Source organism: Propithecus coquereli, unplaced genomic scaffold, assembly GCF_000956105.1.
Source record: "Propithecus coquereli isolate 6110/MARCELLA unplaced genomic scaffold, Pcoq_1.0 Scaffold90, whole genome shotgun sequence".
Classification (NCBI taxonomy): Eukaryota; Metazoa; Chordata; class Mammalia; order Primates; family Indriidae; genus Propithecus; species Propithecus coquereli.
The window spans coordinates 822,101-847,103 of record NW_012155285.1 but is presented as its reverse complement, the minus strand read 5'-3'; the positions used below and the strand labels follow the sequence as shown (position 1 = coordinate 847,103).

General features: G+C 33.5%; 1 protein-coding gene across 1 annotated transcript in view; it reads right to left on the bottom strand.

Annotated features, from left to right (window-relative positions):
• Positions 1 to 25,003, bottom strand: part of MUT (methylmalonyl CoA mutase) — a 38,472-nt gene that overhangs the window by 788 nt on the left and 12,681 nt on the right. The window contains exons 6-12 of the mRNA XM_012664674.1: positions 23,449 to 23,697; positions 20,541 to 20,652; positions 19,377 to 19,492; positions 13,969 to 14,084; positions 11,053 to 11,184; positions 8,887 to 9,034; positions 3,074 to 3,241 (exon numbers count right to left, since the gene is read on the bottom strand). Of these exons, the coding sequence (XP_012520128.1) occupies positions 3,074 to 3,241; positions 8,887 to 9,034; positions 11,053 to 11,184; positions 13,969 to 14,084; positions 19,377 to 19,492; positions 20,541 to 20,652; positions 23,449 to 23,697 (1,041 nt within the window). The remainder of the gene's footprint in view (positions 1 to 3,073; positions 3,242 to 8,886; positions 9,035 to 11,052; positions 11,185 to 13,968; positions 14,085 to 19,376; positions 19,493 to 20,540; positions 20,653 to 23,448; positions 23,698 to 25,003) is intronic.

The window sequence follows — 25,003 nt, the reverse complement described above, 5'->3', positions numbered from 1 at the left end:
TTTCCAAATACCCATTTTCCAATACAGTGTGTTGTTTGTGGCAGGAAGCTGAATGGCCCTAAGAACTTCGGAGCCCTAAACCATAATTTTCTCTCATCTAAATTTTCACTACTTGTCATTATTTGTGTTAAATTTGGTATCATATTATAGCTTTGAGTACACAAGACTATTTTCCTCCTAGGTATTTTGTCTGCAGCTAATAAATGGTGGTATTTTGAATTCGGCCTCATGATGGAATTAGATTATGAAGCTAAGCTCATTTTTTTCATTTTCTGTTGCTATTGCTATTTGTGAGTTTAATGGCAGTTAATGTTTGAGTGTAGGGCACAAATACTGCTCCAGACTGCAGGCTGTTTTAACATCAGAACATTCATAGCTATAATATCAAGGTTAGGAAATACATCCTTTAAGACAGACCCTGATCCTTATCCACTGGGGTGATCACATATGACAGGAAGTCTGATTTGTATTTACTGTTGCAGCACCCCTTCTCACAGAAACCGCTTGTACTCTCAAGTACTATCATATTTAGACAATAAATTATATGGTCACACTAATTATCCCCCAACTACTTCTTTTCCGTCTCTATTATATCTTTGTAATATTCTTATATAATAATAGTAGAATTTTGCAATGGAATTTAACACATCTTATTGAACATGTCTCCTTCTATTCTGCGAACTTCTGAAGCAGAGATCATGTCTAATCATCTTTGTATCCCTAGCACTTGACATATAACGGTGCTCAAAACATGTCGTTGTTTTTGAGCAGGTGCTATCGATTTTAAGAGCTCATAAGAAAACTGGATGAAATATTAAATAACAATCATCTCCAAATTGGGAATGGTCAGAGTAATAGGTTAGCATCTTTTCTCTTCCCTAAAAACGCTGTGTAGCATTTGTCCTGACATCTGAGTTATGAATTTGGAATGGAGGATTCAACTGGAAGAAGACTGCAAAATGTTACAACTACGAAAAGGGTGTTTGACTTACCTAAGTCTTATATAAGCCTTGTAAAATGTACCTTAGTGAGGAGATAAAATGTTAGCAATAAGTGAATCTGGGTAAAGGTACAAGGTGTTATTTGTACTATCTTTATTTTTGTACTTTCTGTTAATTTGAAATAATTTCCAAATCAAGAATTATTTTTAAATATCTTCCTCTTAGCCAGGCCAGGCATGATGGAAGCAGGAATCATGAGTCTGCTAAACTTGCCTAAAATACTTGGAGGCCACTGCTGCTAAAAGGGTTAGAAAATCCTGATTGTGGTAACACACTCGTGAGAATAGACCATATTTTTTTAATCAGACCGCAGAAACTATAAGCGCCACAGTGGCAGAGAATATTATCTGTTTGATTAATCACCATGTATTAGTGCCTTCTAATTTAAAAACTAAGTGACTTTCAACTGAATAATAACAGCATTTTATATATTCAGTGCAAATAACAAGAAAAATATAAGGGTATTGACTGCTATAATCATATAATAAAGCACACTCCTATTAACACATAAGTTTAACAGAAAATCGTCCTTAGTTGTTAAACTCTTAGGGAAAAGAGTATGGCAAACACCTACGGATGTCATAAGTGATTCAAATATCCAGAGAGTTAACACAACTTGTATGAAATATATTTCTTGAAAATGTCGGCTCACTTATATAACAGGCCTACTTGTTTTCTCAACACATATTTTAATTCATATATTTTCTGCTGCCCAATTATTTTGGCTCTTACATTTTAATATCATGCCTACTTATTATAGACACTAAAACTGCAATATAGATAGAAGCGTTCCATAGGTAGACTGCAATAAATAATAATAGTCCTTTATTTTCCCCAATAATGAATTATATTTATAAAAATCATAGACAAGTTTGTTAACAAAAGGAATTTTGTGTTGACTGTATCACATTAAATACTGCATTGTTAGAAAGAAAATAAATTATATCCTTCACTAGCCCCGCATTATAACCAGTCTCATAACCTCATACATACGTATTTTCTCCTTTCATACGTGGTGTATGAATTCACTATTCTATATGGTGAACTGTAATGGAGAAAAAAAACTGTAGAGCTGGAAACAAGGTCACATTTCACTGATAGATTCCTGCCATAGAGGTGGGGCTTCTGTAGCATCTATGAATCATTTACTTGGAGCAGCCTCATATACAGTCCTAACTCAATGTTTTTTTCATTCTCTATAAAAAAGTAAACCTCGATATAATTAAAAATTGGATCAGAAACAGACTCTATTTAGCTCTTAACTAACTACTTTAACTGATCAGGAATGTAACATGTGGAAGATCTCTCCTCACCTCATTAATAAATTAACTGATACCATTGTTACCTAGCATCCATTTCTCCTTTCCTTTTTGTTTAAGTATATACTTCTTCCCCACTCAGTTTATAACTTTCAAGACAAGCTATTCCATTTATGTCTGCATTAGGATATTTTTGGCTCAAGAAAACCATATCCTGATCAAATTAGCTTAAATAATAAAGGGGTTTTACAGGACCATGTAACTGATAGATCTCTGAGGCCAGGGCAGCATTTAGGGTGAGAACATGGAGGAAATGAACAAGGTAGCTCCTCCGAAACAGAAGCAAGCTAACTAAAGGACTCACTCTGCCCCCAGGACAAGGAGTCCTCACTGTATCTCTGGCTAGGGTTTGATACATTCACTGTGTGTTTACCATTGTTTTCTACTCCAGGTATGAGGTTTTATTATTTTTATCCTGTTCCTTCTCCATCATTGTTTATTGAATATGAAGAAGGAAAAAAAAGAAAAAAAAAAGAATATGAAGAAGGTAGGTATCTATCATAGGTTACTGGTTTGCAAGGAGATAGTTCTCTCATAAAAGCTTTGTAAACTGTTAAACTATACTTAAATGAATGACAGTATAACTTGAATAGAAAACAACACTGCCCACTTTTGTGCTTTGTGGAATTTACCTAGTGAAATCACCAGGAGATAATATGGTCCTAAATCTACAACAAATTTATCTTTAGAACCACATATAAGCCATCATTACTCAGGAAAAATTACGAGAAAAATATAAGACATAGAAAATACCTGTGGTGGTATCACTCCCCCACACATGACAAGAATATCTGGCCGTCCAAGGGAGTTAAGTTCTTTGATGAGTTCAGGAACGAGGGTTTTGTGACCCGCAGCAAGCGTGCTCACACCCACGGCGTGCACATCTGCGTCCACAGCCTGCTGGGCCACTTCACGAGGAGTCTAAACAGTCAGAAAGGAAAGAGACGAATCATCGTTTATTCCTAGGCAGCGACCAAAGAAAAAATTGCTTTGAAAGTGTTATACTACTTAAATCAACATTCTAAGATTTTCCTCACTAAAAAATAATCTTCAAGATAAAGAAGCAATACAGGGAAAACTATCTCACATTATAATTTTTTAAAGTATATCTGTTATCTTCATTATCAACATTTATTGAGTGGCTGTGCAGTACAAGGCAACATGTTATAGTTATCTGTGAAAAAAAATCAAAGACTAAACATAAAATGCAATGTAAAAAGGAGAATCTTAAGTTTTAAAATAGAGTGGGAAAGAGTGATGTCAGCAAGATGAAGGACTACAAAGGAAGCTCTAGATCCTTCTTCTCCCACAAAAATAGCAAATTAACAGAAAAATATGGACCAAATTACCTTTGTAAAAACTCTAGAAACCAGTTAAGAGGTTACAGCACTCAAGGTAGTGCATAAACAAGAAAAGAGAAGGCATTGAGGAGAATGTGCTTCTCATCTATTAACTGGATTTAACCAGTTTTAGAATCAAAATCATAAATTGCAAGTATCAATTATGAATTGAGATACCCAAGACCGTATCTACTTTCTATAATAATGAGTTTGTGACACTGGTTTTCTAATTACATGCATTTAAATAATTTCATATGAAAGGTACTTATGAGTTTCTCATTGTAAATATAAATTTATTTATATATTTATTTGTTAATAATTTTATTGAGACAAGCTCTCTAGCCCTATTGTCCAGGCTAAAGTGCAGTGCTGTCATCATAGCTCACTGCAACCTCAAACTCTTGGGCTTAAATGATCCTCCTGCCTTGGCCTCCTAAAAAGCTGGGACTACAGGTGTGTACCACTTCTGGGTAATTTTTCTATTTTTGTAGATATGGGGTCTCACTTTTGCTCAGCCTGGTCTCGAACTCCTAGGCTCCAGCAATCATCCCGCCTCAGCCTCCCAAAGTGCTAGGATTACAGGCATGAGCCACCATGTCCAGCATAAATATAAATTTAAAAATTAGGCAAGAATGAAGTCACCTCAGAAATTACTACACAATTATAAGCACAAAAAAATCATTAATCTGTGAAATTCCTGAGTTTGGCAAACTTTTAAGGCTTGTAGTTTTAGTGTTGAAACAATTATTAATAAAAGATTCTATACTCTCAGGTAATAGAGCCACACCCAAGGGATCTCTAAGTAAGTCACACAGCATGTAGGTAAAACCTTGAGTCTGAAAAATATTAACATGTAAAATTAAAATCCTTAAAAAAATGCATATTTTGCTATTCATTTCTTAGAAGAAATTTAAGCATCATTTATCATTCATATCATCCAAGTTACCATGGATATATTAAATGTATTAAATTAAAATCCTATTTAAACAATTCAGTTCCATGCTTTATGCTTATATAAACTATAGTTTAAATTACTAAATGTTGAAGTTTTTTAAACTTCAAATTCAATTTTTATTAAATCAGTCATCATCAAAATAGAGAATGGTACCTTTAGCTACAAATGACACATACAAGTTTTTTTTTAAATGATGTAGTATTATGATAACAAAGTTGGTGGTACTAAAAGGCAAATTATATTTTTATAGATAAGATTTAACGGGGAAATGAACTTTCAGTTCTTTAAATTCCTTTATGTGACAATGGCTGACAATAATTATTTTAAAATATTTCAATTTTATGAAAAAATATTTCTGAAAACTAACTGCTGAATATTAGAAATGCATTATATTTGATCACCATTTAAAACAAAAACTAAAGTAACAGGGTAGTAGAATGTAAAGTTTAATGAAATAAACCAAATTTGTTTTAACTGAAGAAAACAGAATGAAAAAGTATTTGACTTGGAGAAAGAACAAAGGCAATCTAAATATATATATTTGAGATTTTTAACAAAACCTACATTAAATTCATTAACCTCAAAACATTACATATTACTAAATGCATAAACACACTTACATCTACCAACACAGTTCATGGACATATCTCCAGAAATTTCAGCTAATTCTTTATAGTAACTATTTCCTCTACATCTTCCAGAGTAACATCTAAAAATTCAAAATGGGGAAACTCTTATGGGAGATTCTCCAAAGGCTGGGCCTCTTCAGGTTTACTTCTTTACTGGTGAAAATGCAATGAATATTCTTTAGTTCTCATGTCAGTTGACCTGTCTGTGGTATGCTATAATACTATTTCCTTGCCCTTGAAATTCTTCTGCTTCCTTAGTTTTTATCCCACTACTCATCCCATTTCCTTTCACTCCTCTGCTGTCTCCTTCCCTATTTATTTTTAATGTGCAGGTTCTCTTTTAATCTCACTGTACATATTCCCTTGGGTACTTACATCCATTTTCACAGCTTTAAGTACCATTTAGATGCTGATGAGTATCAAAACCTTGTATCTAACTGAAGCCTCCCTCCTATGTTCAGACGTGCATATCCAATTTATACGGTCATCTTCATCTGAATGTTCCACAAGCGCTATATATTTAACATGTCCAAAATCTAACTCAGGCCTTGTATTATTTTCTAGGGCTACAGTAGCAAATTACCATAGACTGGGTAGCTTGAAACAACAAAAATTTTATTTTCTCACAGTTCTGGAGGACAGAAGGCCAAATTCAAGGTGTTGACAAAGCCAGGCTCCTTCTAAAGGCTCTAGATAGGAATAATTCCTTGCCTCTTCCTAGCCTCTTTTGGCTGCCAGCAATCCTTGGCATGCCTTGATTTGTATCTGTATCACTCCAATCTCTGTTTCTGTTGTCACATGGTCTTCTTCCCTAGGTGCCTCTGTGTGTCTGTCTTCTCCTCTTTTTATACGGGTTAGAGTTATATGGGATTTAGGGCCCACCCTATTCCATAGCTTAGGTAAATAACATCTGCAAAGACCCTATAAGGTAACATTCAGAGACTCTAGGTGGACATGAATTTTGGGAGGACCCGTACAGGATCTTCTCCAACAAATCCATCTTTACTTCCTCAAGTACTATCTCAGTAAGTGGCACCTCATTCCAACCTGGAAATCATTTCTCTCCTTTTCTTTCAAAGTCCACATTCAGACCATCAAATGCTATAGGTTATTAGCTAAATAACATTTAATTCTTTTGCCCTATTATCACCCTGAGAGTCATTCTCTGCCCTGCTCAGTGCCCTAGAGATCCCACCCCTACATAAGGTTTCCCTGCTCTCTGGCTCTGGATGCATTTTCCCAGTGGAAGAGAAAGAAATCAGCATATTTTTTCCATGTTTTCTCTCTACCATGAAACCATGGTTCTGGCAGATGTGTGTCCCTCCATGACTAATTTTTAATCAGGTGACCCTCTTCGAGTGTTGTGCTGGTAAATGACAAACAACCACCTCCCCACCATCAAATAAAAGCATGCATGCACACATATACACACTAATTATAAATTTTACTGATACAAGGGATATATAGCTGATAATTTACAAATAATAACAAAATATCTGATAATATTTACCGTAAATACAAATAGTCAATTGATTTTGACAGAATGTTTTCATTAAATTTTGCCAAACTTGGCTGGGCGCGGTGGCTCACACCTGCAATCCTAGCACTCTGGGAGGCGGAGGCGGGAGGATCACTTGAGCTCAGGAGTTCGAGACCAGGTTGAGCAAGACTGAGACCCCATCTCTACCAAAAATAGAAAAATTAGCCGGGCGTAGTGACATGCACCTGTAATCCCAGCTACAGAGGCTGAGGCAGGAGAATCACTTGAGCCCAGGACTTTGCGGTTGCTGTGAGCTAGGCTGATGTCAGGGAACTCCAGTCCAGGTGACAGAGTGAGACTGTCTCAAAAAAAAAAAAAAGAAAGAAATTTGCCCAACTTTTGTATTTGTAGCCTACCTATAGTTGCAATTCAACCATGATTTGACAAAATCAGGCTATAGAAAAATGCTTAATTATGATCTGATTCAGCAAAGATGTCATTCACGTCATTGATGAATGAGTGTAGTTCGGACATGGGTTGATTGATATTTTTATTTATTTACAGTAGAGAGTAAGATGAAAACTAAATGGATGTATATCAGAACTTCATTTGTTTATAAATGACATAAGTAACTTCTTTCCTAAATCATATAGTATTTTTTGAATACTGGAAGATTATTTCCCCAAATTTAGGGGTTCTTCCCAATGTAATGGCTATAGATATGATAAACTTTTAAAATTTAATTTGCATCATTTATATTCTCTTCATCACATTTATACATTTAGATAATCTAGAAAATAATAACTCGATCCCTAATTTTTAGTGTTTGCTGATTTCTATGTTGTGAATACTCTAACCATAGCCAATTTCAGTCTACCAACATGACATTACTGAATGCAAAGCAGGAAAAAGATGTACAAAAGCCACACAATTATATAGTATCTCCACCATATAGATGTAACACATCAAAGTAACCTCAAGAGCATACATAAAAATAAAATGTAGTAAGATAAATAGGAAGTGATGAGTTTTAAGTACTTATTACCTTTGCTTTTAAGATAATTTGTTCAGCAATGTTAATGGCATTGTGAAACAATCAACTTTTGAAATTCTTAGAAATTTAATTCCCAGATGCCTCTCTATTCCTGGCTGATTCTCTTAATCCTGCCTGCATAACTGTAAGTAGCCCCTCATTAAATTTTCTTCAAACACCTAGCTGAGATTTGATTTCTGCTGAGACCCTCACATTGCCTCAGTAAACTGTTTTCCATTGTTTGTCCCAACCAGACTCCTTGCTTCTAATCACAGCTCTCCTTAATTCACTTCAGCAAGTGACTTTTCTAGAAAGTGAAAGGTACTGTGCTTCTTTGAAAGGCACAGCTCAAACATAAGTTCTTAGAATTCTTGAATCAAGTGAGGTGCCCTCTTTGGCTATACCTTAATTATAACAGCAATTATCACATTCTGCTATGATTACTAGTAAGCAAACCTCTTTTTGTTAGGAGACTGTAACCTCCCTAAGGACAAAATCGTATCCAACTCAGAGCCTAGCATCTGGTAGATAACCAATAAATATGTAGTGGATAAAGCTTTTAATAGAAAATTTATTATAATGTACTTTTCAGACAGATTTTTTTGTAGTACAATAATTAGTTTCAGCCTCATTTATCACCAACAAATTATTTTCCTGTCAGGGTCTAATATTCTGTGACTAAATAGAATACTAGACATTAAAAAAAAAGAGAAAACCTACTTATGAAATGAGCTTAATCTGATGTCTGATGTTTGATTTCTTTTTCAAAACATTTTCCACCAATCCCCTGTGGGCTATCTTTCCCACAAAATACTAATCAAATCTCAATAAAGAGCACAATAAGATCTTTGAAAGTAATCTTCAGTTTTAGAGCCCTAATAAAAGTTTTCGTTCTGAATTGACATTTACTTTTACAAAGGCTGAAACACGCATTATTATATTATATTTATATTTTATTTTTATTTCTGTCATAATTAAATGGACTACATGCATTCAAAAATAGAGAATTTGTTAAATATGGTCTTTCTTTACCAATTTAAAACATGGTGTATCATCATTTTGCTGCTTTTTCTAAACGTAAGTGGCTGATGGCATGGTTTTTGAAATTCCCCACAACAATTTTTAATACCTGAAAAAGAGGGCCTATGTCCACATCAAAACCAAGATCAGCAAATCCTGTAGCGATAACTTTTGCTCCTCTGTCATGGCCATCTTGTCCCATTTTTGCTACAAGGAGACGAGGTCTGCGACCTTCACGGTCCATGAATTTATGAACCCTAAGAGACATTTTAAAATACAACAGTAGTTAAATATTAATTGTCCAAAGGTAGGATATAAAAACTGTAATTTATGCACAGCAAATATTTCAAGTTAATTCAAAAATATCTAATCTGTTTACTTATATTTTGCTAATATCTCTATTTTACATTGAGAGCTCCATTAAAGCCTGAATATGTTTACCATGTCCCCCTTAGAGGAAGTTGGAAAGATTGCACAGCCTATACGCATGTAACACTGAGAACATCAGTGAAGTAAGATGAAAAGATGACAACTTTCCACATGCCTAAGCCAGTCTACAGAGTACCATATGTAGAAATATTTAAATATAAACTAAAAGATGCCTTCAGAGTCATTTATACATGTGCATAAACGTGATCCACTAGCAGCTGTGAATTGTTCGTATCTCATCTACCCTTCACAAGGGGTACAAGTGTAAACTGTACCTGAGCTGACTGCAATATGGTTTCTTGTAATGATGTATGATCAAAATGTTTGCCTGCTTACATTGACAAATTTACATACAATATGAAAAAGCACTTATTTTTGTTAAAAGAAAAAAAGTTCCATTTTGATGACTTTCACATTGGCTGTTTTGATATTTATCTAGTATACATGTATTGACATAAAATTTTTAATGGGAAGTTTGTTACAAAAGTTGAGAAGGCCATCACCAAAAAGCCAGTTTTTGTATTTGAGAAACATGATCACATTAATCTATATTTCCAATTCATGCTGTGGAAGTATTATTTATTATCAGTTCAATGGAAACAAAATTTTTTGTTTTCAAGACAGAGTCTCACTCTGTACCCTGGGTTAGAGTGCCATGGCGTCAGCCTAGCTCACAGCAACCTCAAACTCCCGGGCTCAGGTGATCCTCCTGCCTCAGCCTCCCAAGCAGCTGGAACTACATGCCTGTGCCACCACGCCTGGCTAATTATTTCTATTTTTTTAGTTGTCTAGCTACTTTCTTTCTATTTTTAGTAGAGACAGGGTCTTGCTCTTGTTGCTCAGGCTGGTCTCAAACTCCTGACCTCAAGCGATCCTCCTGCCTCGGCCTCCCAGAGTGCCAGGATTACAGGCGTGAGCCACCACGCCTGGCTGAAGACTAATTTTAATTTATGCCAACCAAATGTTTACTTTCAGTTAGGAAAATTAAGATTTTATAATTATTCAAGCATTTAAATAATGTAAACAAATTTAAGAGAATATGAAAGTCTACCATAGTAAGCAGATTGAAATCTAAATACCTGGAGGATATGAAGCAATTTCATTGTTAGTTAAACATCTGTTTGAAATAAGAAACTCCTAAAGGGGACTATGGTAAAAGTTCAAAATATTAATTTTATGAAAAATAATATTATTCATTTTAATATTTAACTTAATATTTATTACTCAGTAAATATATACAAGTTAAATGATATAACATATAATTATATATAATAAACTTATATAATAAATGAATTATATATTTTATGGGTTATATGTAATATATTGTATATAATATAAATAATAATGAATATTTAATTTACTATTTATTAGTTTCATTAGAACTATATACAGGAAAGTTGATCCAAATATTTTCTAAATTATATGTGAGAAAATTAAGCTCCCAGAAAATTTTGTTAACAGAAAAGATGAAATTCTTGCTTAAGAAATCTCACAGGCCGGGCGCAGTGGCTCACGCCTGTAATCCTAGCACTCTGGGAGGCTGAGGCGGGTGGATCACTCAAGGTCAGGAGTTCGAGACCAGCCCGAGCAAGAGCGAGACTCCGTCTCTACCAAAAATAGGAAGAAATTATCAGGACAACTAAAAATATATATATAGAAAAAATTAGCCAGGCATGGTGGCACATGTCTGTAGTCCCAGCTACTCGGGAGGCTGAGGCAGTAGGAGCGCTTGAGCCCAGGAGTTTGAGGTTGCTGTGAGTTATGATGACGCCACGGCACTCTAGCCAGGGCAACAGAGTGAGACCCTGTCTCGGGGTAAAAAAAAAAAAGAAATCTCACAAATTACCTCTTAATAGCAGATGTTATCTCTTTACTTTCTCCAAATTCCTGGCGATATGCTCCACTCACCATACGATCATTAGCTTTATGTTCACCAAATACCTTTTTCAGGGCATCTGTGATTTCTCCAACTGTACATCTAAAATATTAAATGGTGGTTCCATTACCATCATTATTTTGAGATAAAGATATTTGTTTACTTTAATATTCAATACAATTGACATATTTTATTACCTAAGTAAAAAACAGGCTGTCAAAAATTTAAATAAGAATTTTTTTAATGTATTACAAAAGCATCTTTTCTGAAAATACTTACAAAAAAGTGCTTCTGAATGCCTTTATGCATCCTAATCTCTTTTCAACATTTGTCAACCAAAAAATGACTAAATGACCCCAAAACTATAAAGAGACAATATATAAAGGTTACTAAATAATTCACCACATAACAATAAAAATGGATAAAGAGCAAGACTTCCACTGATACTTTTGGATAAGAAATAAATCTTTTAGCACATTCCATTCATTTTTTCATTATTTCATTCAACATTAACTGTGTGTCTAATGTGTGCCAGGTATGTCCTAGAGTTATAGTGATAAATGACACTGAAGAAAAAGTGCTTGCTCTTATAAAACTTATCACCTAGTCAGGGATCCAGACAATACACAAGCAAATAAATAAATGAATAAGATAATTTCATATGATAATCAATACTATAAAGACACTAAGACAGTCAAAGGTGGAATGGGGTGTCTGGGAGAGCTATGTTAAAATTATTGACGATGTGAAGACATAACTTTTGAACTAAGACATAAATGATAAGAAGGAGGAACCCAAGGGAACATAAAGGGGAAGAGTGTTTGAAAAAGGAAACACTAAATGCAAAGGCTCTGAGATGTAGGAAAACATGTTTTACATTCTAAAAAGCAAAAGAATGGCACTGGGGTCACAGCATAATGAGGAAAGTAAGATAAGATGAGGTCAGAGAGTTAGGCAAGAGTCACATCTAGTACTTCTTGCAGGCCATAAGATTAAGTTTTCATCTAAAAGGAATGGAGATCATCAGAGGATTTTAATCAGAGAATACATCTAATTTCTTTTTTTTTTTTATATTTCAGCATATTATGGGGGTACAGATGTTTAGGTTATGTATGTTGCCCTTCCCCCCCCCCACAAGTCCGAGTTTCAAGCGTGTCCATCCCTCGGATGGTGTGCATTGCACTCTTTGTGTATGCATATACCCATCTAATTTCTTTTACGAAATTAAAACTGGAAAAAAACCCAACATATACTATTTTCTCTATGCCTTAATCACCCAAAACAAAATGTTTTTTAAAAAGTTCTTTATGTTAAGCAATATACATTTAAAAGCAAAAGGCATTTATTTAGTGACACTATCATATATTGGGAGAAAATTTTCCATGGGTCACTGGCTTTTCTGCATGTCTTGCAAAGGAAAGCACTGACTGCCCCTTTTTCTGGACTATCTTTTCAAAGACGTCTGTATAGTCAATAGTCTTGGAAGACAGACATTGGCAACCTTCAGAGCATATACTGTTCGCTTACTGTTCAATAGAATAATGTCTCCCTCTAGAACAATGGGCAGGCACGCTTATTTATTAACCATTATAGAAGATTCAGAATCCCAAAGCTCAGGTTTCCTCAACTGGAATGTAACTCAATCCACTGCACATGAGGTATTATCATCTGGTCCTTTCCACATGGTTCTGTAGGAATTGGAGCTCAGAGAAACTAGCTCCAAAATCACTGATACTCTGGCTACTACTATTACAGTAATAACTGTCCTTTGGTTCTGACCCACGGGTCTCATATCTTCAACCAACATCCCATGAAACAGTACAGAATAATTTCTTAGCTTGCAAGCAGGGTAAAATTTCAGACCCCTTCCATTTCTTAACATAATAAATTTATTTACATATATTAATATATTTATGTATCATATATAGTGCAGCAAGATAATTTTATTAAGTGCCATATTCTGTTCCCAGCACTAGTGTTAATGATTTAAGGTCTCTTCACAACAACCCTATTAGGTAGCATGTATAAAAAACTCCACCTTGCCATATTGTGTCTATGATAACACAGAAGCAGATACAGCATGTGATTAGCTCCTGTTTTCTATTCAGCCTGTTCTTAAACATTGGATGGCAAAGGTTATGGGTTACAAAGGCAAAAAGTTTCAAGAAGGAAGAAGTGATAAATGACGTTAAGCACTGTGGAAAAGTCAAGATATGGACTAAAAAATTTCTACAATATCTGACAAAGAGGAGGTCATCGGTGAACTTAGTAAAACCAGTTATATTACAGTAGAAAATCAAATGCAGTAGGCCAAAATGTCAACAGGAATTAAAAGACTGAGACAAATTAAAAATTATTCTACTCTTAAAAGAATACATGGTTCTAACGACAAGTGGAGAAAGACTGGGATGGGGTTGGGGAACTTGGTTGCTCTTCTGGTTGCTTCATCATTAAAAATAATTCAAAAGCAATAGCATCAGAAGTTTTTCCTATCAGTTCTCAGATCAATGTCCCCCCATGCAAGAGCCATTTTAACTGGTGAAATATCAAGATGATAGGCATAAGCCTGATGATACACCTAAGAGTACATCAATTTCAACTTGCAAATCAGTGAAATGGATTCATTACAACAGTTTTAAATATTCTGAGCCATAGTGAAATACACAAGTATTAATATATTTCATTCAAAATATAGGAATATTTTAAATGCAAAGAAATTTTTAAAAGATAATTAAATTTATTATCTTTTAAATTTAAGATATTTTTTTCTTATTTTCTTTTGGGCTCACACAATTTTTAGGATCAACCCTTTATTTAACTATACTGTGAAAAGCTAAACTGGTCAACGTTTAGTCTTTGGAAATCTCCAAACTTATATACCCTTACCTTGCACGAGCTGCATCCACTGCAAGACCCAGAATATTTCCATCTCCACTGGCAGCGCATTCGGTCAGTGCAGCAAGACATCGTTCTGCCAAAGCTTGATCCCTGCTAGATTTGATCTATGGAAAAGGTTGAGGAAAGGAACGATTTACATGCACAGGGAATAAAACAGAGATCAAGAGATCAGACCCTCATATGTATCATATGGAAACTGTTCCATAATCCTAACCTCAAAAATAAGAGGGAAAAAATGAAGAGAATAATATATATCCTAGGAATTTCATTCATGCAGGTCATTCATTCACTCAGGATTTCCTAAAACAACACTAAATTTGGTGTAACCCTGACAAATTAGAAACAACCAGGGCAATAATAGTGGTGACCTCCCCAGGTAGCATATATTGCTTAGGCTTTTTTAGAGTTGGAAGACATTGAAAAGATATGGGTCTTTTATATGAAGTATTTTGAAGGAACACTAAAAATTAATAGTAACAAGAAAAAAAACAGATCAGAACTTAGAAAATATTTTAGTTATATTTTAAGTTTCCTTTAGCTAGATATATATAATATATTGGTAATAATATGTATGTACATTGCTGATCTTTGTATTTAAAAATAATACCAAGAGAGTGAAAGAGAGACAGAGACAGAGAGAGAGAAAGAGAAACTGAAAGACAATGAAAAGCATGGTCAAAAACTTTGTCCCTAGGTCCTAACTCTACTTCATCCTGCCAACAATTCACCAAAACAAAGTTATCTGCCTGTAAGAGTAGATACCACCTGTAAGAGTCTATTATATGACACTGTTCAAGATGTCACTAAAATTATATAGTATCCATAAGCAGAGGGGAGACAGAAAATTTATACAGTCATCCCTTGGTTTTCATACAGAATTGGTTCCAGGACCCTTCACGGATACCAAAATCCAGAAATGCTCAAGTCCTTTATATAAAATAGCATAGCTAGTATTTGATATAATCTATTCACGTCCTCTCAAATACTTTAAATCTTCTCTAGATAGCTTATAATACCTAATATAATGTAAACGCTGTGTAAATAGTTGTTATGCTGTATTAAAAATTTAGGTTGGTACAAAAGCAATTGCAGTTTTAGCATTGTTGAAATTTGCTGTTCGGTATTAGAATACATTCTTAAATAAATATGGTTATGTTATACATCATTTTAATGTGCATTCCTCGCGTTATTTTTTTTTTTTTTGCTAATGACTTATTATTTCCTGTTTATTTTATACTTATTTTAGACTATGGAAATGATGTTAGAAAAAAAGCAAATTCAAGCAATTTTCTTATTAGTGTTCAAAGTGGGTCATAAAGCAGCAAAGACAACTCACAACATCAACAACACATTTGACCCAAGAACTGCCAACGAACAGTGCAGTGGTGGTTCAAGAAGTTTTGCAAAGGAGACAAGAGCCTTGAAGATGGGGAGCACAGTGGTTGGCCATTGGAAGTTGACTAAGATCAACTGAGAGCAATTGAGAAGTTGTCAAAGAACTCAACGTAGACCATTCAAGGTCATTATACATTTGAAGCAAATTGGCAAGGTGAAAAAGCTCGATACGTGGGTGCCTCATGAGCTGAGCAAAAATAAAAAAAAATCGTCATTTTGAAGTATCGTCTTCTCTTTCTGTACGCAACAACGAACCATTTCTCGATCCAATTGTGACATGTGACGAAAAGTGGATTTTATATGACAACCAGCAATGACCAGCTCAGTGGTTGGACAAAGAAGAAGCTCCAAAGCACTTCCCAAAGCCAAACTTGTACCAAAAAAAGGTCACCGTCACCATTTGGTGATCTGCTGCTGGTCTGATCCACTACAGCTTTCTGAATCCCGGCAAAATCATTACATCTGAGAAGTCTGCTCAGCAAATCAATGAGATGCTCCAAAAACTGCAATGCCTGCAGCTGGCATTGGTCAACAGAAAGGGCCCAATTCTTCTCCATGACAACGGCCGACTGCAGGTCACACAACCAATGCTTCAAAAATTGAACGAATTGGGCTATGAAGTTTTGCCTCATCTGCCATATTCACCTGACCTCTCGCCAACCCACTACCACTTCTTCAAGCGCCTCGACAACTTTTTGCAGGGAAAACGTGTCCATGACCAGCAGGATGCAGAAAATGCTTTCCAAGAGTTCGTGGAATTCTGAAGCATGGATTTTTAAACTACGGGAATAAATAAACTTATTCTCATTGGCAAAAATGTGTTGATTGTAATGGTTCCATTTTGATTAATAAAGATGTGTTTGAGCCTAGTTATAATGAGTTACAGTCCAAAACCACAATTACTTTTGCACCAACCTAAATAATAAGAAAAAAAAAATCTGTACATGTTCAGTACAGACACAACCATTAATTTTTTTTTCTGAATATTTCGATCCATGGTTGGCTGAATCTATGGACATGGAACCCACAGATATGGAGGCCAACTATATTAGGCCATGGAAAAACACAACAACTCCAAATTCTCTGTGAAAATGTCCATTTTTGTTTACCTTATACAGTTGTCTACATTTTTTGTAATCTAAATTTCTAATCTAAGGGAAGACAATACAGTATAGTGTGGTGTTTCTTAAACACCTAATTCATGGATGGTGATGTAGAATTAGTGGATTGTAATCAGCACTTTTAAAAAATTGAAATAGAACAGAAACTAAGTGTACTGCACATAGTTTGTGTAAGTAGCTTTGTGAGACTTTTATTTCAATTATGCGTGTTCACATACATGTGAATTTGTGTGTGTGTTTAAGTAGACATGTAGGTAAAATGCATTTCTTACTGTGAGTCATAGTCAAAAAAGTTGGAAAAACACCAGTATGGAGTTAAGAGCATGGGCAGTGGAGTCAGACTTGAGTTCAAGTTCCAGTCTGACATTTGCTAGCCGAATGGACATAAGAACATTATTTAACATCTCTCCATATTAATCTCCTGTCAGATGGGACTGATGAAAAGAAAATGGTTCTTACCAGGATTAAATGAGAAAATGCATAACTAAGGCAATTTCTGGCATAGTAAAGGAACTCAATAAATCTTAATTTTATAAAAGTAATAGCAATAACAAGAATGTAGAGAGTCATGGTTTCAGAAAACAAGAGCTTCTGAAAATGTGATCTATATTAATAGCCAGAATAATAATATTTATATGACTTAACAATTCAATTCTTAATGTGTATTTTTAGCAATTACGTTTTAAGACATACGATTTTCCTGAATACACAGAATTCCAAGCTATTCAATTCAAATGATAATTATCGTTTGCAAACATTTCCTAATTAAATTAAAATAGAGAATGAGTATTAATTAAGCACCTATTAATGCCAGCATTGTTCTAGTCATGTGGATATAGCAATAAACACAACAAAGTCTATGCCCTCATGGACTTTACATTTTACTGGAGAGAGAGAGAGAGAGAGAAAGAAATAATAAACAAACACATAAACAAATAAATATATAATTTAACAAAAAACATAGTAAATAAAGAATTGATTGGGGCAATAGGATAGCATGCTATTATAGATATAGATCAATATAAGCTTCTTAGATAAAATGACATTTGAACAAAGACCTGAAAAGTATATCTTTTCTGGTTTACTAAAAAACGAGTCCTCTTAGATTAGGTTGTTTGTTATAATTATATGAACAACAGAATACTAAAATTCTTGGAGTGAAAATAATGCTAAAATTAACTCCAGCTAGGGTTGTAGAAAAACAATTTAATATAAAATTACTGTTGAGGTTGTTCAGTTTGAAAATAAGCACTAACATTACAAGTAAAAATATTGTTATAACCATTTGTAAAAGGGAAGCATGAGAAAATATAAACTTTAGTCCAGTGGCAAAAAGAATTCAGAGTTGTAGCAGAAATACATTTAGCTACAAAAACATCTCTTGATTTTAGCTATGGTGAAAGTTAATTCTTATAATAGAAGAACTTGATTTGGTTTTAAGAAGGTTCAAAATTAGGAAGACATTATACTAGAACATCCATTTCTCCTAAATTGGCACTAGAGTCAAGAAACCTATATTCAAATCCCAGCTCTCCAACTTGAGTAACTAAATGGGACTGTCTAATCATTAGTCCCCTCATCTGTAAATGGAAATAAAAATAGTAACTACCTGTTAAATAAAATACACAAAAACAGTAATTCAAGAAAAGCACTTAGCATAGTGTATGGTACACAGTAAGTATTCAATAAATGTTAATTATTATTCCTATATTGTTGAAAATTATTAAATTTTTCTCTCTTTCCCAAAATAAAGTTTATCATCACTTACGATAAATGGAACACCTCAAACTTTGAGGGCAGAGAGTTAATAAGAATCTAAAGTACGAGAGAGGAGAAAGAGGTTTTCCAAATATAGTAAATACTGAGACTTTTATGATCACTGAAAATAAAATGCTACATGCTAAATAGGGCTTTTTAAAAAATGACAAAATGTAATAGATGAGTGATTATTATTCCTGATTAGATTGAAGGTAGAAAAGAAAATAACATCATTAAACATCTACCATTGATTCTAATGGGAAAAAAACTGAAGATGATAGGCATATGTTCCATCTAATTGGATAAAGTCTATTAGATTTTTATAGAATATTTGTACTAAGGAGAAAAAAGTCATATCTTAAATAATCACAGGAAAAGTGAACAGACAAACCGTCATTGAGTTTTTAAGTTTCCTGCCTTAGAAATAGTAATAATTACAAAAGCCAAAGATTAGGAGGCCAAGGTAGCTTCATACAACAGAAATATATAGGTTACAACAGTGACAATTAATATGGTTTATCTATTTTAAGATTTCATCTACTTTGGTTTATCTTAGTGAGAAATCAAAAATGAAAAAGAAATGCAGTATTCTAGTTTCAATCAAAATAAAGTTCAGTATAAACTGTAGCTTCCTAAAGCACTACCAAATATAGTTAAATTTAAAACATTAGAAAGCAAGTAATTCTTTCACAGTAGTATCAGGCACCATGGTCCAGTGGAAAGAAATATTAATGAGAAGCGCTGGGTTCAAATATGAACTCTAAACTTTATTCTGTTTTTAACTTCGATTGAGTTACATAATCACCTAAACCTCAGTTCTAATCTATAAATTATAGAAGGTACTATTATTGTGGTGTGGTTTTTAATAACAACAAATGGGTTTCAGAGACACATATCATGGTTTGAAATATCAGTTTTTGTTGTCAACAGACCCAGATTGAGTACTGGCTGTCCAATTACTTATCCCAGGCAAGTTTCTCAATGTCTTATACTTGAAATGATGAAAAATAACACCCACCTCATATGGTTGTTTTAAGGATTAAGCAAGACAATTTAAGGGCTTAGCCAGTATCCAGAACACAGAAAATACTAAAAAAAAAAAAAAAAAATAGCTATTAATACCTTCTTAAGTTTTTCAATCTGTTTGCTGCGCACTGAAGTATTATCAATCTCCAGAACCTCCACAGAATCTTCTTTTTCCAACTGGTACTTATTTACTCCAACAATTACTTCGGAACCTGTTAATTTCCCAAAGGAAAATAATATGAAGATTCTATTCACAAATAATTGCCTAATAGTAATCCTCTGATTATCACATATTTTCCTTGTAAGTTTAATATTTTTAAGTAGTATTCTTAACTTTCAATGAAACTTAAATATAGATCAGCAAATCCCAATCTCGGATAGCCGTGTAAGGGGAAAGAACAGGTATTAATCAGAGTCTCTGTAAGAAAGGACTTTTATTATTTTTCCAAACTATGCACTTTGCCAGAGTTTCTGACAAATCTTCTAACGCTATAAAATAAAAATAATCCCAGCAGTTACCATCTAAGATTTATAAGGTAGAAAATTAACATTCAGTAGCTTTTCTAATATTTTCTTGAATTCTTTTACAGCCAATTGTTTTTTTTAAAAAAAAAAAACTTTAAAATCTATAAGTGATAAATCAAAATTAAAAAGATACTTCCTTACATAATAAAGAATATATTATTCTGCCTCAAATTATCCGATTATTACTCTTCTCTAAAAACATCCCACCACCCCTATCCCAGGTTATATTCCTTCTTATTTCCTTCAGAGCACTCATCACAATCTGTAATATTTTATTTGCTTACTTGTTCATTTTTCTCTCTTTTACTAGAATGTAAGCTCTACGAGCACAGAGACTATGACTGTCCCGTTCATAGCTGTATGCCCAGACATAGCAAGTGCCTCAAACACAACAGACTAAAAAAAGTGTTCATTGATTGAATTAATAAATACTCCAATGCAGAGTACGATGACCATCAATAGTGTCATCTTCAAAACGTTGGTGATAGCCACCCACAAACACGTACATATATATAATGGTTATACATCCACACACTTCGTACACATGCTTGCCTGTGTGTATGCATGCATGGAAAAATCCAAATATATACATATATAAACATGAAAAAAATTTTATCCAAATTTCATTTTTTCATTATTTTTGTTTTATTAATTATACACATTATCCTCAAATAGAAATTAATATTTCTTTTTAAATACTGAATTTCCTACATAAACTTTTTCACTTTATCTTACCAGAATCTATTCTAGCTTGTCTTCGGGCAGCACATTCTTCAATTCGAAGTTTAGGTATTCCTTCAGCTACGGCTTTGGCCATTCCACCCATTTCTTCAATTTCATTAATGAGCTAATGAGAAAAATATTAATAAAACTAAAAGAAAATATAGAAAATTTTTATAGACTAAACAAATTTGTTATGAGTATTATATAATAACTAATAATATTAATGAAATTATAAACTAAATGTTAATATTTCATAAGAAAAGAATTAAGTAAACATCAAGGGTATTAATTAGAATTTATGTGTTTAAAGTTATTTGAAAAGACAATAGAAAAATTAACAAGTATATTCTGGAAGAACCTCTCACTCAAATCTTAGGAGAAAACTAAAGATAATATCAATTCTCTACTCTTTATTTTTAGCTACATAAATAAAGTTTTCATAGTTACATAAATAAAGACTCTTTAAGAAAAATGTATTTCAAAATGCAATTTACTTTTGAGTTGAGCAGTGAAGAAATGATATAACTTCATCTTTAATGAAATCAGAAAACATTTAAACCTTCAATCACAACTTCACATAAAAACAAAAATAGATGGTGGAATGGTATATGACTTAGCAGAAAGGATCAAAGTCAAATTTGCTTCTCCTTGAAGAATAATCTGTATTCGATGCTACAGAAGGCAAGGATAAGAGGGGAAGCTAAAAAGAGGGAGGTACTTGAGAGTTTGCAACTAGCCCTCTCCCATTCTGTCAGTAGAACCAAAGTTTACTGTCTACAGAAAATGAACTGGAGAGGCAATAAACTATCAAACACTAAATACAGAGAAAGGCAAGGGAAAGATGTCTTAATGAAATAAAAGCCAGTATTCGGACCAATAAGACTAAAGACAAAAAGCACACAGAAAAAAAGCACACAATATAGGATAGAAGAAAATTCCAAAAAGTATCATTAATATCCTCGGAATCAGAAGAGATTCTATAGTAATGAAACAAATTAATATGACATACAATATAATGGGGAAAGTAGAAAACACAAATGAGCTCTTAGAAATTAAAAATATGACATATGAATGTTAAAATATTTAGTAGAAAGGCAAATCTCCAAGACAAATCTCCAAGAAAATAGAACAAAAAGGCAGAGAGATGAATTACAGAAAAGATAAGAACATCAGTGTATTATTTAAGGAGGTCCAATAACTTATGATTAGGAGGAGTTCTAGAAAGAGAAACCATAGAAAAATGGCAGGAAGATATTATCAAAGAAATAATACAAGAAAATTTCCCAGAGCTATAAAAATATAAAAAAGGTATAAGATAAAAAAGGCCCATTAAAGATTCTGTAAAATGTAGGAAAAAATACACATACCAAGTTATACATCAAGATTAAAAATAAAGAAGGGATCTTGATGCTTTCAGAAAGAAAGATACAGAATGAGAATGGCATCAAATTTGTAATCATAAATATTAAAAGCCAGAATGAAAATCCAGAATAAAAAACAGATCAATGCTTACAACGTTGCTTATGAATTCCAGAATGGAAATAATTTCAAATCTAGTCAGACTATCGATCAATACAAAATAAAATATTTTCAAATGGGCAAAGTTTAAAGCAATTTCTCTCTCATGCACCATTTTTCCGTCAGGTTGCTATGAGATATACCTCAAAATAGCAAAGAGATAGACATGGGATTCAGTATTCAGAATTCAACACAGGAGAAGTGAAAACATAGTCCCAGGATAATGGTAAAGAGAAGTCAAAGAATAGCAATGGTCAGCAGAACTAGAGCCAGAATGATTTAAAGCAAATGAGAGGTGGCACTTGCTGGGAGGAGAGCAAGCTGCAGTGTTTTCCTGGATAGAGCTGGAACCCATCCTACTAAGTGAAGTATCCCAAGAATGGAAAAATAAGCACCACATGTACTCACCATCAAATTGGTTTCACTGATCAACACCTAAGTGCACATACAGGAATAACATTTATTGGGCGTCGGGCAGATGGGAGGGGGGCAGAGGGGATGGGTATATACAAACATAATGAGTGCAATGAGCACCATCTGGGGGATGGACACGCTTGAAGCTCTGACTGGGGGGGCAAGGGCAATGTAACCTAAACATTTGTACCCCCATAATATACAGAAATTTAAAAAAAAGATGAAAAAAAAAGATATAGACAGAAATATAAAAAAAAAAAGTCAGCAAAATCTGCTTCTAGGAAGGGGCATGTATGTTAACAGACTATTTCAGAAAAAAAAAATAATGTATATTCCCCGTTGTCAGACTTATTTTAAGTAGTTCGTGCACATTTCTAAAATAAAAATGTGTGGAAAAAAATAATAAAGCAAATGAGAGTATTAGACAACTTCAGGAAGGATTATATTGAGAAATGATTATATTGGCAGTAAGAGAGGAGGGAAAGGAGGAGTATGCATCAGCTAAACTCTAAACTACCATGCTAGGAAAGCAATAGATAATGTCCAAGGTCTAATGTCTAAAACTGATGGAATTAGAAGAAATAGCATACATGTAGGATTTTAAACCATGCAGATAAAAACAAAAATAAACAAAAAAAGAAGTATGTAGCTTACTTACTCCAGGAAACCGGAAAAAGTAAGTGGAAGACAAAAAACTGATGTTTTTGTATAAGTTTTTAAATACTGGTTGCCTTTTTAACTCTTTGAATAAAATAATACAAATACAATGTATTTTTTAAATTAAGTTTCAGTTGTTAAAACTATAAAATCAAATCTAAATTTCTTTTCTCTTTAATAAATCTTAATATCAATCTATAAATGATTTGATTTATAAATCCAAAAATCTATAAATCTTAATTCGTAAACCTATAAATCTTGATTTACAAATCTATAAATCTTTATAAACCTGTAAATCTTGAAAGCAAAGTTGCAAAGAGGAAAAACTAACCTTCAAGGCAGCATCATAAACATCATTTGTGAGACATTCCATCATATATGAACCTCCCCAAGGATCAGCCACTTTAGGAATCCCAGATTCTTCTTGAATGATGATTTGCGTGTTCCTGGCAATTCGAGCACTTTTCACAGTAGGCAAACCCAAAGCTTCATCAAAAGAATTTGTGTGCAAAGACTGAGTCCCTCCAAACACTGCCGCCATTGCTTCTATTGCAGTACGCACAATGTTATTGTAAGGATCCTAAAACATTTGTTTACAAAAAACAAAATAAGGAAACTGGTGATACATATTGCAGCTATAAAAGACAATATGATCAAACACAACTGCTGCATACTTTCTATGCTAATATCCACATTAGACTTCAGTATATCAAATAAACTTAGACAAATTAGTAAACAAGCCAGAAATAGAATTAAGAGCCAAGGTGTCACTCTGTGCTTAGGCATTAAAACATTATCTCTTCTAATTCTCCGCAATATCAAATATTCACTGTGTTTACTTTTATATTGTCTAAATACTTTTCTATAAGTATACCAAGAATGTATACTTTTCTACTTTATTTATATTATCCTTCATCTCATAATTCATTATCTCCTAAGTATATTGTATACCTCAAAGTATCTACCACAATGATGTAAACAAAACAAGCACTCAATAAATAATTAATAAAGCAGATGAACGATGGATTGTGATACAGGAAATTTTAGTTCTAGTTTGTTGCATTCCTAATTGTAATTTGGGCAAGTCATTGGATCTCTTTGAACTTCAATTTCCTTAGCTGTAAAACTAAGTAGGTTAAGACAGAAACGATTATTAAAGTTCCTTCTGATCCTGAAAATCTGTATTTCTCTAATTATAAGGACCAGAAGTTATATTTCATTTGGAGAATATTAGTTTTTATTCACTTTTAAATGTATAAGAGCAATGTATAATAACTTTATACATATGAATTATATATATCAAAATAATTTAATATGTAAGAGAAACATGTAAAAAGATCACCACACAATTTTTAATGGAATAAAATTAAATTAAACTACCTAAATGATAATAGTCTTTAAACAGTCTGTTTGCTTGCATGCTTATTTGAACATATAACTTTAATAAATAAAATATATGTGTGTATGTATAAAATCAAATTTTAATTAAGCAGTTCTATGCTAAGAATTCTAACTTAAAATTATATGGAGTATTAATTAAATTATGACATTTATTTCTTCCTCATAATCAAATTTTATTTACTTTTAAAAAAGTAGGCTGGGCGCGGTGGTTCACACCTGTAATCCTAGTACTTTGGGAGGCTGACGCAGGAGCATCGCTTGGGCTCAGGAGTTCGAGACCAGCCTAAGCAAGAGGGAAATCTCGTCTCCTCTAAAAACAGGAAAATTAGCTGGGTGTCGTGGTGTACACCTGCAGTCCCAGCTACTCGGGAAGCTGAGGCAGGAGGATCGTTTGAGCCCAGGAGTTTGAGGTTGCTGTGAGCTATGATGATGTCACAGCAGTCTACTCGGGGCAACAGAGTGAGAATCTGTCTCAAAAAATAATT